General features: G+C 38.9%; 1 protein-coding gene across 1 annotated transcript in view; it reads left to right on the plus strand.

Annotated features, from left to right (window-relative positions):
* The window catches only part of LOC119776756 (hemicentin-1-like), a 58,624-nt gene that overhangs the window by 27,368 nt on the left and 14,365 nt on the right, over window positions 1-16,891 (plus strand). The window contains exons 9-10 of the mRNA XM_038275345.1: window positions 15,142-15,248; window positions 15,351-15,620. Of these exons, the coding sequence (XP_038131273.1) occupies window positions 15,142-15,248; window positions 15,351-15,620 (377 nt within the window). The remainder of the gene's footprint in view (window positions 1-15,141; window positions 15,249-15,350; window positions 15,621-16,891) is intronic.

Here is a 16,891-nt window from a genome sequence, read left to right on the forward strand (position 1 = left end):
CAATAAATGAACCTAGTGTTTTATAGGTTCAAATAGACACAAAATCTAATTTTTATTCATTCCACTGGTAGTGTGTTTTGCTCAAATAGCAATAGAGGCCTGTCTCTAATTCTGGCCTCTTTCCAATAAAGGCCTGGACCGCGATGCACTTGAGTGAAATAAAGGCCCGGGCCTATATTAGAGGATTTACGGTAAATCAATGAAAGCTGTAATATCGTTTTGCATTTTATTTGAGAAACTACAGCAAATAACAGAAATAGAAAAGTTTTACTCCACCTATTCCTATTAAAACCTCATTCACTGAAAAATAATAATGCCCCTGTGTTATAGATTCTGAAAGGCCTTGCATAAAAAAAATACTGCACAAAATCAGTGCAATGAGTGCAATGCAATACCTTGGCTCCAGACATCCCCGCCCCCTCCACAGACACTCCGCTGCACCTCTCCCAAATTGTAGCTGACCGCAAACAGTGCCGCAGACAGCAGGCTGGCTTGTTTTGTTTTTATGAAAAACGAGTTTTGAAAAACAACTCGTGAAATTTGACCCGCTAGAAGACCCTTTTTCCACCTGGATCTCCGCTCTTTTTGCCCTCATGTTCCTCCGTCGTCGCACTAAACTCGCCCCCACTTCCTCACCGCCTTGGCCGTATCTAGACCCACAGCGTATAGCGCGAACCACGCTTTAATATTGAGCATAAATCAAAAATGTCTGTGTCAAGCTCACTGCAACACACTGCTGCAGGAGTATAACCAGTAAGCGAGGTAGGAGGGCAAAATAGGTTTAGCTCCACCGCAGCACGGGAGGGAGAATTACGCCCAGTAGCAAATAGATAAAAATAGGATATTTTGATGGATAAAATGAATGTCAATGTAATAAGAAATGCCAACTTTCCCGAATATATTAAGAAAAATAACAAAAGTGCTTCTAGAAGGAATTAATGAAAAAAATAAACATTAATGCTGATTCTGGCAATTACATTTTGTAGTTTATAAACCTAAATATTTATAAGGGGTATGTAAGTGAGGTTTAAACAGTTTTAAAGATGCAAAGCAAACTAATGCAACCGGAGCATTTTCAAGCATTGTAATATTTCTCAGTGCTAAAATTCGTATCATCAGCGACGACTTCAGGCCTCCATCTAACGCAGCGCTGGCGAGGCAGACTCACAGAGCTCGGTCCGATCCAGAAGTTCTCTTGTTTGATAAACTTCACACTTTCATAAATGCCTTTGTTCTTTAGTACCTACAGAGGGCGGCAGAGAGGCACAGTTAACCAGGGGGGATGGAAAGGTTTGGTTGTACAGGTGCTGGTCATAAAATTAGAATATCATGAAAAAGTAGATTGATTTCAGTAATTCCATTTAAAAAGTGAAACTTGTATATTATATTCATACATTACATACAAACTCATATATTTCAGATGTTTATTTTGTTTAATTTTGATGATTACAAATGACAACAAATGAAAATCTCAAATTCATCATATCAGAAAATTAGAATATTACTGAAGACCAATAAAAACAAAGGATTTATAGAAATGTTGGCCAACTGAAAAGTATGAACATGAAAAGTATGAGCATGTACAGCACTCAGTATTTAGTTGGGCCTCCTTTGGCCTGTATTACTGCAGCAATGCGGCGTGGCATGGAGTCGATCAGTCTGTGGCACTGCTCAGGTGTTATGATAGCCCAGGTTGCTCTAATAGTGGCTTTTAGCTCTTCTGAATTGTTGGGTCTGGTGTATTGCATCTTCTTCTTCACAATACCCCATAGATTTTCTATGGGGTTAAGGTCAGGAGAGTTTGCTGGCCAATTAAGAACAGGGATACCATGGTCCTTCAACCAGGTACTGGTAGCTTTGGCACTGTGTGCAGGTGCCAAGTCCTGTTGGAAAATGAAATCTGCATCTCCAAAAAGTTGGTCAGCTGCAGGAAGCATGAAGTGCTCTAAAACTTCCTGGTATGTGGCTGCGTTGACCCTGGACCTCAGAAAACACAATGGACCAACACCAGCAGATGACATGGCACCCCAAACCATCACTGACTGTGGAAACTTTACACTGGACTTCAAGCAACGTGGATGAAGTGCCTCTCTTCTTTTCCTCCAGACTCTGGGACCTTGATTTCCAAAGGAAATGCAAAATTTACTTTCATCAGAGAACATGACTTTGGACCACTCACCAGCAGTCCAGTCCTGTTTCTCTTTAGCCCAGGCAAGACGCTTCTGACGCTGTCTGTGGTTCAAGAGTGGCTTGACACAAGGAATGCGACAGCAGAAACCCATGTCTTTCATACGTCTGTGTGTGGTGGTTCTTGAAGCACTCACTCCAGCTGCAGTCCACTCTTTGTGAATCTCCCCCACATTTTTGAATGGGTTTTGTTTCACAATCCTCTCCAGGGTGCGGTTATCTCTCTTGCTTGTACACTTTTTTCGACCACATCTTTTCCTTCCCTTCGCCTCTCTATTAATGTGCTTGGACACTGAGCTCTGTGAACAGCCAGCCTCTTTAGCGATGACCTTTTGTGTCTTGCCCTCCTTGTGCAAGGTGTCGATGGTCGTCTTTTGGACAACTGTCAAGTCAGCAGTCTTCCCCATGATTGTGTAGCCTATAGAACTAGACTGAAAGACCATTTAAAGGCTTTTGCAGGTGGTTTGAGTTAATTAGCTGATTAGAGTGTGGCACCAGGGGCCATCAATTTTGAACCTTTTCACAATATTCTAATTTTCTGATATGATGAATTTGAGATTTTCATTTGTTGTCATTTGTAATCATCAAAATTAAACAAAATAAACATCTGAAATATATGAGTTTGTATGTAATGTATGAATATAATATACAAGTTTCACTTTTTAAATGGAATTACTGAAATCAATCTACTTTTTCATGATATTCTAATTTTATGACCAGCACCTGTACATCTGGTGCCTTTTCTCACCTCTAGCAGTATCATTTACTAAACAGCCCAGCCCAGTGTTTAAGAGAATTGGTTCTTCTAAAGTAAAGGCTCTAACTCTAGGGAGTGTAATTGGATGAACTTGGCGACAAATAAAAACTATGATTCAACCAAGTGAGATCACTTCAGTCAGAAGTAATTTGCTCTTTAACTGACTGACTGATCTGAAATATATTTGATTTGTAGGAAGAACTTAAAAGAGGAAAGTATTAAACAAAGTGGAGTTTGTTTGGGTTTTTAGTAATAATACTCCAGTCGTAACATGATGAGAGAACCTTTATGGTTCTTCATCAGCCACTAACTTAAGAAACAATCATACCATGAAAATCTTACGCTAGAACCATCTAGAGAACAAGTAACAGAGATGACAGGATGGATATTTTAGTACAGGTCCAAACTACCTGGTGCAGAACAGATCAGTTCTGAGAGGTGACATGTTCACCACTACTGTGCTAAAAAAGAATCACTCTTAAAAAGGAAGATGGTAAGCAGAAGTCATGTTATTCTGAGAAACTAAATGAACTGATTAGTAGTCAGTTTTATCAGATTTATCACCTCCTACAGAGCGGATGTCTTCATGTGTTGCTGTCTGGGTGTGAGATGAACCTGCTAAGAGAAAGCCAGATTTTAAAATAGGACTCTGTATTCTTTGGTTATCTTATTAAATGATTAATTCCTCTTCTCTCTGAAACATACATGATAGTTTATCAAGTTAAATCTGACCAAGGGTTGTAAAAATAATCCACAGCTCAATGAAGGCTGTCTGTCACTCTGGGCCTCCCCTCTAAGATGTAAAGATTCATATCAGTCATGGTTTCATCCTTTGCTGGTATAAAATAACTCACAAAAACTTTCCATAAGCTGATGTTTCGTTCAGCTTTTAATAAAGAAACAAGGAGGCAAACCAGTACTCCCCTCTGTTACTTCTAAGTTTAGCTGTAAGTTCGGGCTAATAATGAAAACGGTTAAAAGTAGGAACCATATCAACCTGCCCTGCTACTGTAGTTGATCACTGTCCTGTTAAATAACCATAACAGCAGACAAACAAAAGAAGCTAAATGACCCCCATTCCAAAGGGGTGGACCCGTTCTTCCATTCCTCTTTGTATGTCTTCAAAACAAAAACAAGGTTTTAATGGGCTACTCAATAAAGCCTCGAAATCAATGCTATTTCTGACATTTTCAATTGAAAAAGCTTCCTGGAGGGGAAGCGAAAATTCTTCAAACTTTAAAACCAAGTCCAGTGGGTAATTTTTAATTTTGTTTTTGTTGGAATCACTCAGGCATGTTTACATTGTAAAATATTTATTACGATGCATAATCCCCAGTCAAATAAATGAATAAAATGCAAAAACATAAAGTAAAATCAATAAGAGCAAGACAAGACTTAATTTGCTGAATTACATTCCTGTAAGGCCTTAAATTATGATTTTCAAATTTTAAACCTTTAAAGGATCCAGAGACCCCCTGTGGTTTTCTATTCATTCAGGAAGTCAAAATATTTTATTATTGTCATTAACAGTTATTTTTGCTCTTAACCAGAAAAACCCTCAACTTGTTTATAAAATGGGAAATGGCACAAAGAATTTTTTCTTAAAGTTAGGTTTGCCAGTTTAGTCCCATGTTAAACCTAATCTGGACATTCCAAATGTTGGATTGTGTTTCTGAGCTTCATGTTAAGGTAAAGCAATGGAGGAGTGATGATGTGGGATTTGATTTTAAACTGAAGAGTCAAGTAGGTAACTGCAGGAATAAGTGGATTCATAGATTTTTTTTTTGTTGTTAAAATTGTTTATCATTATAGACTGGAATATTTAAGCATTTATTTTGTCACATTTTTTTTGTTTTTCCATAAATCTTACCATTTGATTTTACCACTTCTGCTTCTGTAAGTGCAGTATTTCGATTTACTGGTTCTGATTGGGTGTCATGATTTAATTAAAGATCTGACCCAAATGTAGAAGACCAAACAGAGAGACCAGGGAAAAGTTGAACAGCTTTATTTAGTATAATGAAATGAGTCCAGTGCTGCTCTGAACACTGTAGAACCGGAACTGGAAAGTGAGGGAAAGACACTGCGGTTAGTTCAGGCTCAATGGGAAATTAGATTCATTGACTTGAAGAGGAAGAATAGGTTGCAGACTCACTTTACCAGAAAAATGTGTCTTTTATGAATCCAGTCAGTGTGGGATGTTCCAGTAATTGTCTTGTTTAATAGTGGGTGGACAGGGTTTACCCAGACTGCGGTTGTTCCTTGGTGAACGGAGAAGCTGACTGCCACTTAGATTTCCTGCGGTACATGAACGGGTTATAGTGGAGATGAATCCCCTGCTCAGAGAGAAGCCCCAGATAATCCTTGGGGGGGAAAAGGTTGATCCAAACCACAAACTTGAATCCTTAGCTCAGTTTGGTTCTCAGAAGATCCTTCCAGGGGAGGGAAGTTCTGAAACATCCAGTTTGCAGGATAAATTCCTGCGAGAGGCAAAGACAAAAACAGCAAGATTAAAACTCATGTAAACAAGAACCTCAGTTTGACTCAGCAAACTAAGCATGGCTAGAGTACCCCAAACTGGCAAACACTCTGGCGTCGAGGTAGTGGCAGTCAGCAGCTTAAGAGCACTCCACAGGTTATGAGGCAATGAGCAGCAGGCGTGCAGGGAGACCCAATGAGGACGGGGCACCACCTGGTGGAGGAGGAAAGGAAACTCAAAAACAGACCACACAAACTGGATTCCTGACATTGGGAGAGTCAGTGGGAGTGGAAGCACAACTAACAGCTGAGTTTGTCAGAGTTTAGGCATCTATTGATCAGGTGGGTGTGACCTTTAGGCCCTGACCCATTATTACCTCCCACTTCCACCTTTGTATACTTCAACTGCCCCTTTTTAGACATAAGGACTAAAATATAGATATAACAAAATTATACACGTCATTAATTATAAATATTGCTTGCATATGTTAGATTCATAATTTTTTACTCGATTGTCTGAAATAAAGTCATTCATTCATTCAATTGTTCTGCAGGCCTGTTGATGGGTTCAGGTGCATCGTGTGTCCACATATGGGGATAACTGGGCCTTAAACACTGCACATAAGTCTCACTGCACACTCAAGTCAGTGGCACAAATACATCCTAGAGTTCATGCATGCTAATAAGATAAAGAGGAAACAACCACAGCTTCTTTCTGCTATAAAATCTGCCCAGCTACTGAAACTTGCAGAAAGTTCTAACCTCTCCCAGGAAGCAACATCAACTGTATTTTATTAACCTACTGATGTGACTAAAAGATAAGAGAAGTTGCCATGGATTTTTCTGAAACTACGAGTCTTTTGGTTATTTTCTTCCTCTGTGCAGGTAATGTTTCTACTTTCTATTTTAAGGCACTATAAAGCACCAGTGTGTGAGTTGTAAAGTTAAATAGCCCAAACAAGTAAACATTAGGAAGTCATTCTGATTTCAGGCCTATTTTGCCAAATATTATGAAACAATTATAATTTTATAAAGTATGTGCTGTTTTGCAAATATCACAGTTAAGATTCGTAGTTAAGGCTAACTTCATTAGCCTGCATTGTTCCAAATGAAATCATTTCATAATGCATAATGCTTTACTGAAAGTTTGACATTTTTCTTGTATGCATCCTTTTATTACTGCAACTTTATGCAGGTTTAAACTACAAGCAAAATCTAATTTTTCTCACTACTAAAGATTTCTCAGTCAAACTTTACTGTTATCTTAATAAAATGGGAGCGATCGTAAACGGTAGATACTCGCTTACAACATAGCTGGCGCCTGGCAGCATGAAATATGCTAGAATTGTATGGATATTATTTATGAAAATGATGATTTTAGGTGAATTATATTTTCTCGCATTATTACTAAGTTCTTCATTGTTGTTAAGTGAAGTGTTGCTTTATTGTATGGAGGCAGGTAGTAATAAGTTATTGCTTCAGCCTAAGCCTTTCATCTACAGTATTATTTATTAAAACACAATGTGTCTTTATTTTTTCTATGTGTCTGAATAAAACTTAAAATCAAACTTTTTTTCAGATGTTTTGGATGTGTAATAAAATGTATAAAATCAAATCTTTATTTTTACAGAAAACTGAGCATTTCTGCTCATGGTGATCATTACAGATCTATTTCATGAAAACTATATAAAAATTGAATCATGTCTAAATATATTCATGCAGTAAACTGCCTCATGCTAAGAAAACAAACACATCAGACCCTGTGGTTTTAATCTTGTGGAATTTAAATCTGAGTCTATTTTTAGTAACTAAAAAAACAAACATTGTTGGGATCCTGAGGCTTGCCCACCAGGGGGCGCCGAGGATCCCTTTCTTAGGGTTTGTGTTTCTGTGGGGATCTGGGGGTCTGTCCACCTTTCTCCAGCAGAGGGCGTTCTAGGTCTCCTGGAGCTCGAGCTGACTTCACACCTGCGGCTTGTTTGCTCATCAGGAGACCAGCATTAAAGGAGAGACAGAGCAACACTCCAGCGCCAGAGTGTTTTGCTAGTTATGGTTAGCAAGCCTGAGCCAACCTGCCTGTCTGAATCTTGACTCCCTGAAAACCTGAACCAGAACCTAATCTGTTTTTGTCTTCTCTGCCTCCCAGATTGAACCTGCCTGAACCCTGAGACCAGGAAGAGTTTCTCAGATGGAAACAAGTTTGTCGGATCTCTGAAGAACCCTGGAGGATCTAACCTGTCAAGGACCTGCCTGCCTACTCTCTGAAGAACCTGGAAGGGAAACTCAAACCTGTGATCAGCAAGCTCTGCCCCCACAAAGCCCTCAGTCTGCCGACAGGCCCTGGACCCCCCTGGTTTCTCCCCTCTGCCGCTCAGCTCAAACTCCTGAACAGTGAACCCAGTCGTGACCAGTCCTGGATCTGATAACCCCAGACCTGTTATTGTTCAAACCCTTTAATAAACCCTTGAACTTTTCCCAGTCTCAGAGTGTAATCTGCATATGGGCTAGCATCCCAAACCCTCATGACAAACATCCTTTACTCCTGTTTGTAGATTTACTCCAGGTAATGTAGATTTTTGCAAAGTAAAATTAGATACAAATAAGGTAAACAAGCATTGTAGTCATTGGTCATGGCCTATGGTTATCATATCAATCTCTTTATTTGCAGGGATGATCCAGCATATTTGTAGGACTTCATCATAACTGCTTTCTTCGGATCCAGACTTTATTCCCACATTAGACGTGCTGTCAGTCAGTGCTTATCATAAGTTAACTTAAGTTAGACATTGGTGTAAGAAATAAAGTGTTAACAATTTAAATATGAATGATTATATTTATTTATGTTTAAGTTATAATGTCAGGATCCCAGTTTTTGGGTTCGTCTGTTTGTCTTGTCTTTTGTGTTTCTCCCTTCCACTACCAGGAGGCGCTTGGCTCCTGTTCGCCTCCTCACACACCTGCAAGCTGTTGCCTCATCACCGGACTACTCTTAAGCTGCTGGTTGCGACTACTTCGACGCCAGAGTGTTTGCCAGTTTGGGGTACACTAGCCAAGCCTTGTTTATGCTGAGTCCAATCTGAGTTTTGCATTTTTTTAGTTTTTGTTCTCTAGCCAAGCTGAGATCACATTGAGTTTAACTGAGTGCTTGTTTCTCCCTGAGTCTCAACTTTGTTTGTTCTTTGCCTTTCGGCAGGAAGCCTTCCTGCAAACTGGACCTTTTCGGACCGCTTTCTGGCCACAGCTGCTTTTTGTGTCTCTGCTTCTGTCTCCTTGAACCCCAGTCGGCCTCGGCAGATGGCCACTCACACTGAGCCTGGTTCTGCTGGAGGTTTCTTCCTGTTAAAAGGGTGTTTTTCTTTACATGCACAAGTTCACCCTCACAAACAACTACAGGTGCTAGGCTTCAGGTACTTAAAGATTCACTTCCAAACAGAAACCCCACATTCATATCTTCAGGTAACAAAGAGTACATGTCAGACTTAATAATATTACTTTAGCGATAGTTTCAAGGTGTTGCTTTATTGTATATCTCGTACCGTGTCTTTTGGTTGTGCTGTTCTTTTTTCATCTCGTTGCAGGTGATGAAGCAGACTGAAAATGTTTTCTCATTGTCTCCTTTCTATCTGCTCTTTCTTTCATCTTTTGTCCTTTTATTTTTTTCTTTTTCTTTTTCCTTTTTCTTCTTCTGTTTTTCTGCTCTACTTACATTGCTGTGTCCATATAAACTGTAAAACTCCCTGCATAATTATAATAAAGAAATTTCTATGCATGAAACAAGCAGAGCAGTATGGCAATTGCCATACCGCTACACTTGTGAAAGTAAAATCTGTTGGGCTCCTTTTGGCATCAAGACAATTATTCTTATTGCCACCTTGCCAGACAGGACACTGTAAAAAAAAAAAAAAGGGTGTTTTTCCTCTCCACTGTCGCTACAAGCATGCTTAGTGTGAGGGATTGTATTTGAGTCAATGAGTCGATGCAATCAACTGGTTTTCCTTAGATAGAAAACTTTGTATCAATTTGACTGGATGATCTGGTTGAACTGTAAAGTGCCTTGAGATGACATGTGTTGTGAATTTGGCGCTATATAAATAATCTGAATTGAATTTCATTGAATTTCTCCCAAGAGGGATCAACTGAGCCTTACACTGAGATTCGGATACCAAACAGGAAGTTTGGATCCAGCCACCTTTGAGCACGCTGAGAACTCTCTCTGAGTAAGGAAGTCATCTTCACCACGACCCGTTCAAGTACCACAGGAAAACTGAGTTACAACCAGCGGCTGCATCATTCCACTAAGTCCGAGTTTTGGGTAAACCCTGTTCCGCCCTCCACCGAATCAAACAAACCCTGGAAGACCTACACACTGACTGGTGTCTACGTGTCTCCTCTTCTCAGGAAACGTGAGTGGCAACAAATCCTCTCCTTCAAGATAAACAACTCCAATTCCCCACGGAGCCTGAACCTAACAGTCTGTCTTCCCCTCATCTTTCAGTTTTCCGGTCGAGCAGAGTTCGGAGGAACTCTGCACCGAACTCTAAATACCTTTCAATAAAACCCGTTCAAACATTTTCTCTGAGTCTCTCTGTTTTGCTTCACTGCATGTGGGTCCGAGCTTTAGAAAAATCATGACATAACAGCTAAATGAAGGAACATAAAGGTTTTTTTTAAAACCTCAAACCACATCCAACAACAAGGTGTGTGTGTGTGTGGGTGGGGGGGCATACCATACACAGCATAACACACACACACAAAAATGATTCAAACCTATAAGTCTTTAGTTCACAAACACAATGAGGAAAAAGAAAACCTTGGGTAGATTTCTAAGCCTTTTTTTTTCCACAAACACAAGACCAGAAAAAATAAACCCTGGTTGAAATTTCTAAGTAATTTTTTTTCTCTCAAGCGCTGCAAGAGAGGGGAAAAAAATGTTTTCTTTCACCAACTCATTTTACTTTTTTGAAATACCTTGATGTGCATGAACTTATATTTTGCTTTGAAAACATCTGTTTGACCCTAAAAGAATTTAACTTATACTGTATATATGACAAGAAATTAGACTTTAAAATACTTAATTTGGAGTCTGTTTAAAAAACAAAAAACAGGGCTGCTGTTGAATTCACAGCAGTGGTTTTAGAGAAGCAGAGGCTCACATCAGATGCAGGTCAGAGTTAGAGCTCTCTGTATACCGCCTGATATGGAGGCTTGATGTTTATAGTTGTATCTTAGATATAATGTTTTGTGATGGATAATTAGTAAAGAGGAAGTGAAAGCCCTAATCAAAGTAGATATGTATATTTACTTCATGTCTGACCACAAGCCATCTCTCCTGCTACTGCTTGTAAAGCACAGTTGTTTCGTCGGCTTTTACCCAGAATGCCTTATGTTGTAGTCTTATTCCCAGTTAACATTTACTTAAAGTAGTTCTATGTTCACCTACCTGTAGATAATTATCCATCACAACTTTCAGGGCTTCTGAAGAAACAGGTTATTGCAAAGGGTATTAAGTAGTAATTACACATTATAGCCATTGTATTGTTGCATTGTAGAGTCTGGTTGCAGCAGGGATGAATGACCTGCGGTAGCGCTCCTTTTTAAAGGAGCTGCTCAGCTCCTCTACACTTTGGTGCAAAGGGTGGAAGATGTTCTCCATGATGGATATAAGCTTGGACAGCACCCTCTTCTCAGCCACTTCCTCCACTGAGTCCAAAGTACAGCCTAGGACAGAAACGGCCTTTCTCACTAATTTGTTCAGTCTCTTTCTGTTCTGACTGATTGAGTTTACCAGGGTCTACCAGTGAGAGGCAGGGTCTATCCTGGACTGGTCGCCAGTCTGTTGCAGGGCAACACAGAGACACACCATGCACACACACTCTCACAGCTAAGCAGAACTTAGAGAAGCCAATGAACCTAACGGTTATGTTTTTGGACTGTGGGAGGAAGCCAGAGTACTTGGAGAGAACCCATGCATGCACCCAAAAGAATCTTACTGCAAGGCATCAGTGCTACAAATGTCTCCACCATGCAGCCCTATTTGATTTTCATGAAGACCTAAAGATAAGCGTTAAGAAGAGGAAAGTATAGAACTAAGTGGGGTTTGTTTGGGTTTTTAGTAATAATACTCCGGCAGACAAAGTTACATCATGACACTGACTTGATAAACAATCATACCATGAGAATCTTACACTGGCAGACTGTAGCCCAGTTAGAACCATCTAAAGAACAAGGAGCAGAGATGACAGGGTGGATATTTTAGTACAGGTCCAAACTACTTGGTGCAGAACAGATCAGTTGAATCATCCCTAAAAGGGAAGATGGTAAGCAAAAGTCGTGTTTTTCTGAGAAACTAAACTGGCTAATCAGTAGTCAGTTTTATCACCTCCTAAAGGGCGGATGTCTTCATGTGTTACAGGTTGGGTGTGAGATGAAGCTGCTAAGAGAAACTGGAGCCAGAGTTTAAAATCAGTCTCTGTAATCTTTGGAAATTATTCTCATTTGGAGATACAGGTGAATTTTGTAAAACTAAAGAAGAAACAATTGACAACATATATTTTTTCTGTCAATCATCTAAATTAGTCACTTACAGGTTTGGCAAGTACCGACTAACCTGAACGGTTCCAACTCTAATTATTGCATGAGTGTAACCTGCACACTTCATAGTGAGACGTAGGGTGGAATGTGATAACTGGGCCTTAAACACTGCACACCAGTCTCACTGCAAACTCAAGTCAGTGCAACAGAAAAATACACCCCAGAGTTCATGCATGCCAATAAGGTAAAGAGGAAACAACCATAGCTTGTCTGCTATAAGATCTGCCCAGCTACTGAAACTTGCAGAAAGTTCTAACCTCTCCCAGGAAGCAGCATCAACTGTATTTTATTAACCTACTGATGTGACTAAAAGAGAAGTTGCAATGGATTTTTCTGAAACAGCGAGTCTTTTGGTTATTTTCTTCCTCTGTGCAGGTAATGTTTCTACTTTCTATTTTAAGGCACTATAAAGCACCAGTGTGTGAGTTGTAGAGTAATATTAAATAGCCCAAACAAGTAAACGTTAGGAAGTCATTCTGATTTCAGGCCTATTTTGCCAAACATTATGAAACAATTATAACTGTATAAAGTATCTGCTGTTTTGCAAATATTTTATTTACTAAAAGATAAAACAGGATCAGTTTTGTTCTCTAAATAAATATACTTTATTGTACCATTTAGGACACTGATGGTAAATCACACCTTTGTTCTCACAGTTAAGATTCGTAGATCAGGCTAACTTCATTAGCCTGCATTGTTCCAAATGAAATCATTTCATAACATTAGTTTATTTTACTGAAAGTTTGACATTTTTCTTGTATGCATCCTTGTTTTACTGCAACTTTATGCAGGTTTAAACTACAAATAAAATCTAAATTTTCTCACAATTAAATATTTCTCAGTCAAACTTTACTGGTATCTTAATAAAATGGGAGCGATCGTAAACGGTAGATACTCGCTTACAACATAGTGGGCAGCATGAAATATACTATAATTGGATGGACATTATAAATGAAAATTATGATTTTAGCTGAAGTATATTTTCTCGTATTATTACTAAGTTCTTCATTATTGTTAAGTGAAGTGTTGCTTTATTGTATGGAGGCAGGCAGTAATAAGTTCTTGCTTCAGCCTAAGCCTTTCAGCTACAGTATTATTTATGAAAACACAATGTGTCTTTATTTTTTTATATGCGTCTGAATAAAACTTAAAATAAATTTTTTTCCTGATGTTTTTGGATTGTGCAATAAAATATATTTTTAACATCAAATCTTTATTTTTACAGAAAACTGAGCATTTCTGTTCATAGTGATCATTACAGATTTACATCATGAAAACTATATAAAAACTGAATTATGATTTAATATATTTATGCAGTAAACTGCCTCATGCTAAGGAACCAAACACATCAGACCCTGTGGTTTTAATATTGAGGTATTTAAATCTGAGTCTATTTTTAGTAACTAAAAAACAAACATCCTTTACTCCTGTTTGTGAGATTGAAATGTTAAAGAAATCGTTTCTCTGCTGTGGGAGTTGAAAGATCATTACATAAGTAATTTACTTGATTTAACAGGAACTACAGAAATACAGCAAAAAAACAAAATGTACAGATTGTGACATTGGTCCCCTTTTTGTTTCTTTCTGGAGAATCATGGTAAAATAGACAATACTGTTTAATTTCCCTCAATATGTTTCTGTTGTTTTCTGTGTTACAGAGGTTCAGAGTAATAATGACTGGGGAGTGACTTACAGCCCTTCTCAGGGGGGTATCTGTGCCTTAAAGGAATAGTACACCCAAAACATGATTAGCCTTCATTTTCTACTCACCTCCATGCTGAACAACACTCTGGAGTACTTTTTTGATATCTCAAATGCATCTGGAGATCTGGGAGGCTTCTTGCTGTCTGCTGACATTCAAATAATGGAGGTCTATGGCGCCCGAGGCAGAAAGGTACATACAAGTCCACAAAAAACGTGTCAATATTCCTCCATACTGCTCGTCCAATGTAATCCAAGTGTCCTGAGTGGGTAGCATCCAGAATTTACTCGAAACGAAGTCATTTAGAATGTTTTTAGAGCATAAACAGTAGTGTATAGGATTTCCTAATAGCGCCCCCATGCGCGCTCACGATTCTACGGAAGCCGGCAGACCAAACCAGCGCATTCAGCTCGGCAAAGAACTCATGCTCTTCCTCAACACTGAAGTCCTCAGACATTTTTCTTTCGTTGTTTCTTTCTTTGCACAGGTAAACAGCACATTTCTTCTTCTACGCTTGCATTATCGGCAGACCAGACGCTGAATGCGCACTTTCTTCCGGTTTGGTCTGCCGGCTTCCGTAGAATCGTGAGCGCGCATGGGGGCGCTATTAGGAAATCCTATACACTACTGTTTATGCTCTAAAAACATTCTAAATGACTTCGTTTCGAGTAAATTCTGGATGCTACCCACTCAGGACACTTGGATTACATTGGACGAGCAGTATGGAGGAATATTGACACGTTTTTGTGGACTTTTATGGACCTTTCTGTCTCGGGCGCCATGGACCTCCATTATTTGAATGTCAGCAGACAGCAAGAAGCCTCCCAGATCTCCAGATGCATTTGAGATATCAAAAAAGTACTCCAGAGTGTTGTTCAGCATGGAGGTGAGTAGAAAATGAAGGCTAATCATGTTTTGGGTGTACTATTCCTTTAAAAGGATCAATGGTGGAAATGAAATGCGAGTATAGACACCCATATAGTAAAGATATAACCAAAGTGACGGAAAAATTTTGGTTTACTGGAAATGATCCTGTCAGTTTGGAGACACAGAAGGAGTATAAAGGGCGTGTGACAAACAGCTGTGATGAGACTATGGGGAAGAAGAGATGCACTTTGAGAATTACAGACCTGAAAGAAAGTGACTCAGCTTTTTACAAGTTTAGGTTTATTACTAACCTATCAGCTGGAGGCTATACTGGTGAACCAGGAATCCGATTATCTGTCACAGGTTTGCATTATTAAATATTAAACAATAATATAATAGATATCATTGTGGTGTTTATCAAAAATTCTAATTTTCTCCCCACAGACCCACATTTAACTGTTTCTGTCCAAAGCGGATCCTTATCTTCCTATAAAACAGTGGGGTGTTCCAGCTTTTGTCTTTTACCCTCCCAACCTACATATGTTTGGTACATAAACAGACAGAAGATCGACTCTGATAAATCTACAATTTCAATCAAAAGTATCTATCTAAACAGCATATCCTGCGCTGTTAAAGGACATGAGGATTTCCCTGCTCCTTTATTATGTGAGTTTATTTCAACATCTTCATCCAAAACAGCTGAATCACTAATTAGTGTCTCTTCTGAGATTTTTAGGTTTTCTTTCATTTTGTTTCCATCTCCTCCAGATGCTCCAGTTTCTCCTTCTCTCTCAGCTGATCCCTCTGCTGACATATTTGAAGGCAGCTCAGTGACTCTGAGGTGCAGCAGTGAAGCTAATCCACCAGCAAACTACACTTGGTACAAGAAGACTAAAACTTCAACCCTTCAACCTCTCAGTCGAGGTTCAGAGTTTCTCCTGAATAACATCCAATCGTCTGACTCTGGTGAATACTACTGTGAAGCTGAGAACCAGCTGGGAAACAGAAGATCTACTAACCTAAATGTTGATGTGAAATGTAAGTAATACAGCTGGTTTAATGATATTTCTTTACATTGAGCATCAGTCTAACTAAGAATATCAGTTGGTCACTCAGTCATACTCTTTTGACTTATTCAAGCTTGACATCTCCTTTCTAGTTCATAGGTCAGATACTTTTGGTGATTTACTTAATGTGTTGAAACAACAATGATTATAATTTACTTCCTCTGGTATAGAAGTTCTAGTTGTCTGGGTTCTGAAAATGTGTCACAAACAGATCATTTGAGGTTCATAAACATGGCCAATTATCTTGCAAACATTTTCAAGCATGTCTGTTTGATAAAAGTTGTCTAAATGTGATTTATTCTCCTGCAGATCCTCCAAGGTTCCCCTCTGCCTCTGTGAATCCTCCTGGTGAGATAGTGGTGGGAGGTTCAGTGACTCTGACCTGCAGCAGTGATGCTAACCCAGAACCTTATTACAGTTGGTACAAAGACAACCTAATGATGCCTGTAGGATATGGACGTGTGTTTCACTTCCCAGCTGTTAGGTCTGAGGACAGCGGCCACTACTATTGTAGAGCTGAGAATAAATATGGACGGATCAACTCTTCATCTGTTCACATAAATGTGGAGTGTGAGTACAAAATAGCTACTGTCTGAAAATGTATTTTAAAATCGATATAAAACCTTCAAAGAAAAACCAAACTTGTCATTTTAACTGTTATATCCTCATGAGGTTTGAAAACAACTGAACAACCAGCAGGAATTTTAAATCAGCCTTTAAGAACTTTTATAAAGATAAGATTTGTTTCAACATTTATTCTGAATAGCATCAAATATGCAATAAAGAACTTTAAAGCAACACTGTAACTTTTCACTAAAATATTAGTCAAATATAAGCTTTATGGAATAATTTTTGTTACTTTACAGCACTTTCCACATAATGATTTATGCTGCTATTCTCTGAAACTTGCCTTTGTAAGTTGGTAGGGTTGGATCTGTCACTGAATGGTTCCTGTGACCAAGAGCGCCGCTTTATGGCAATCTGAGCTAGATGGAGGGCACATCTCTTGCCAAAAGTGATTTTTTTTTTATTGTCTTTTTCTTTTTTCATTGTGCTTTAGATATGCTACCGGTATTAGGTGCACTGTAAACATTGTTTTTAATATCACCATTATTTTTTGTTTAATAATGATCATTATTGCTTCCATCTCATTGGCTTTGAACCTCTTACTTGTTCTCTCTAACTGTCTGTGGAACAATCAATTTGCTCTTTTAATGGCTGGAAACAAACCAGTTTTCACAT

Source organism: Cyprinodon tularosa, unplaced genomic scaffold, assembly GCF_016077235.1.
Source record: "Cyprinodon tularosa strain WSP-4 unplaced genomic scaffold, ASM1607723v1 ctg954, whole genome shotgun sequence".
In the NCBI taxonomy this organism is placed as follows: Eukaryota; Metazoa; Chordata; class Actinopteri; order Cyprinodontiformes; family Cyprinodontidae; genus Cyprinodon; species Cyprinodon tularosa.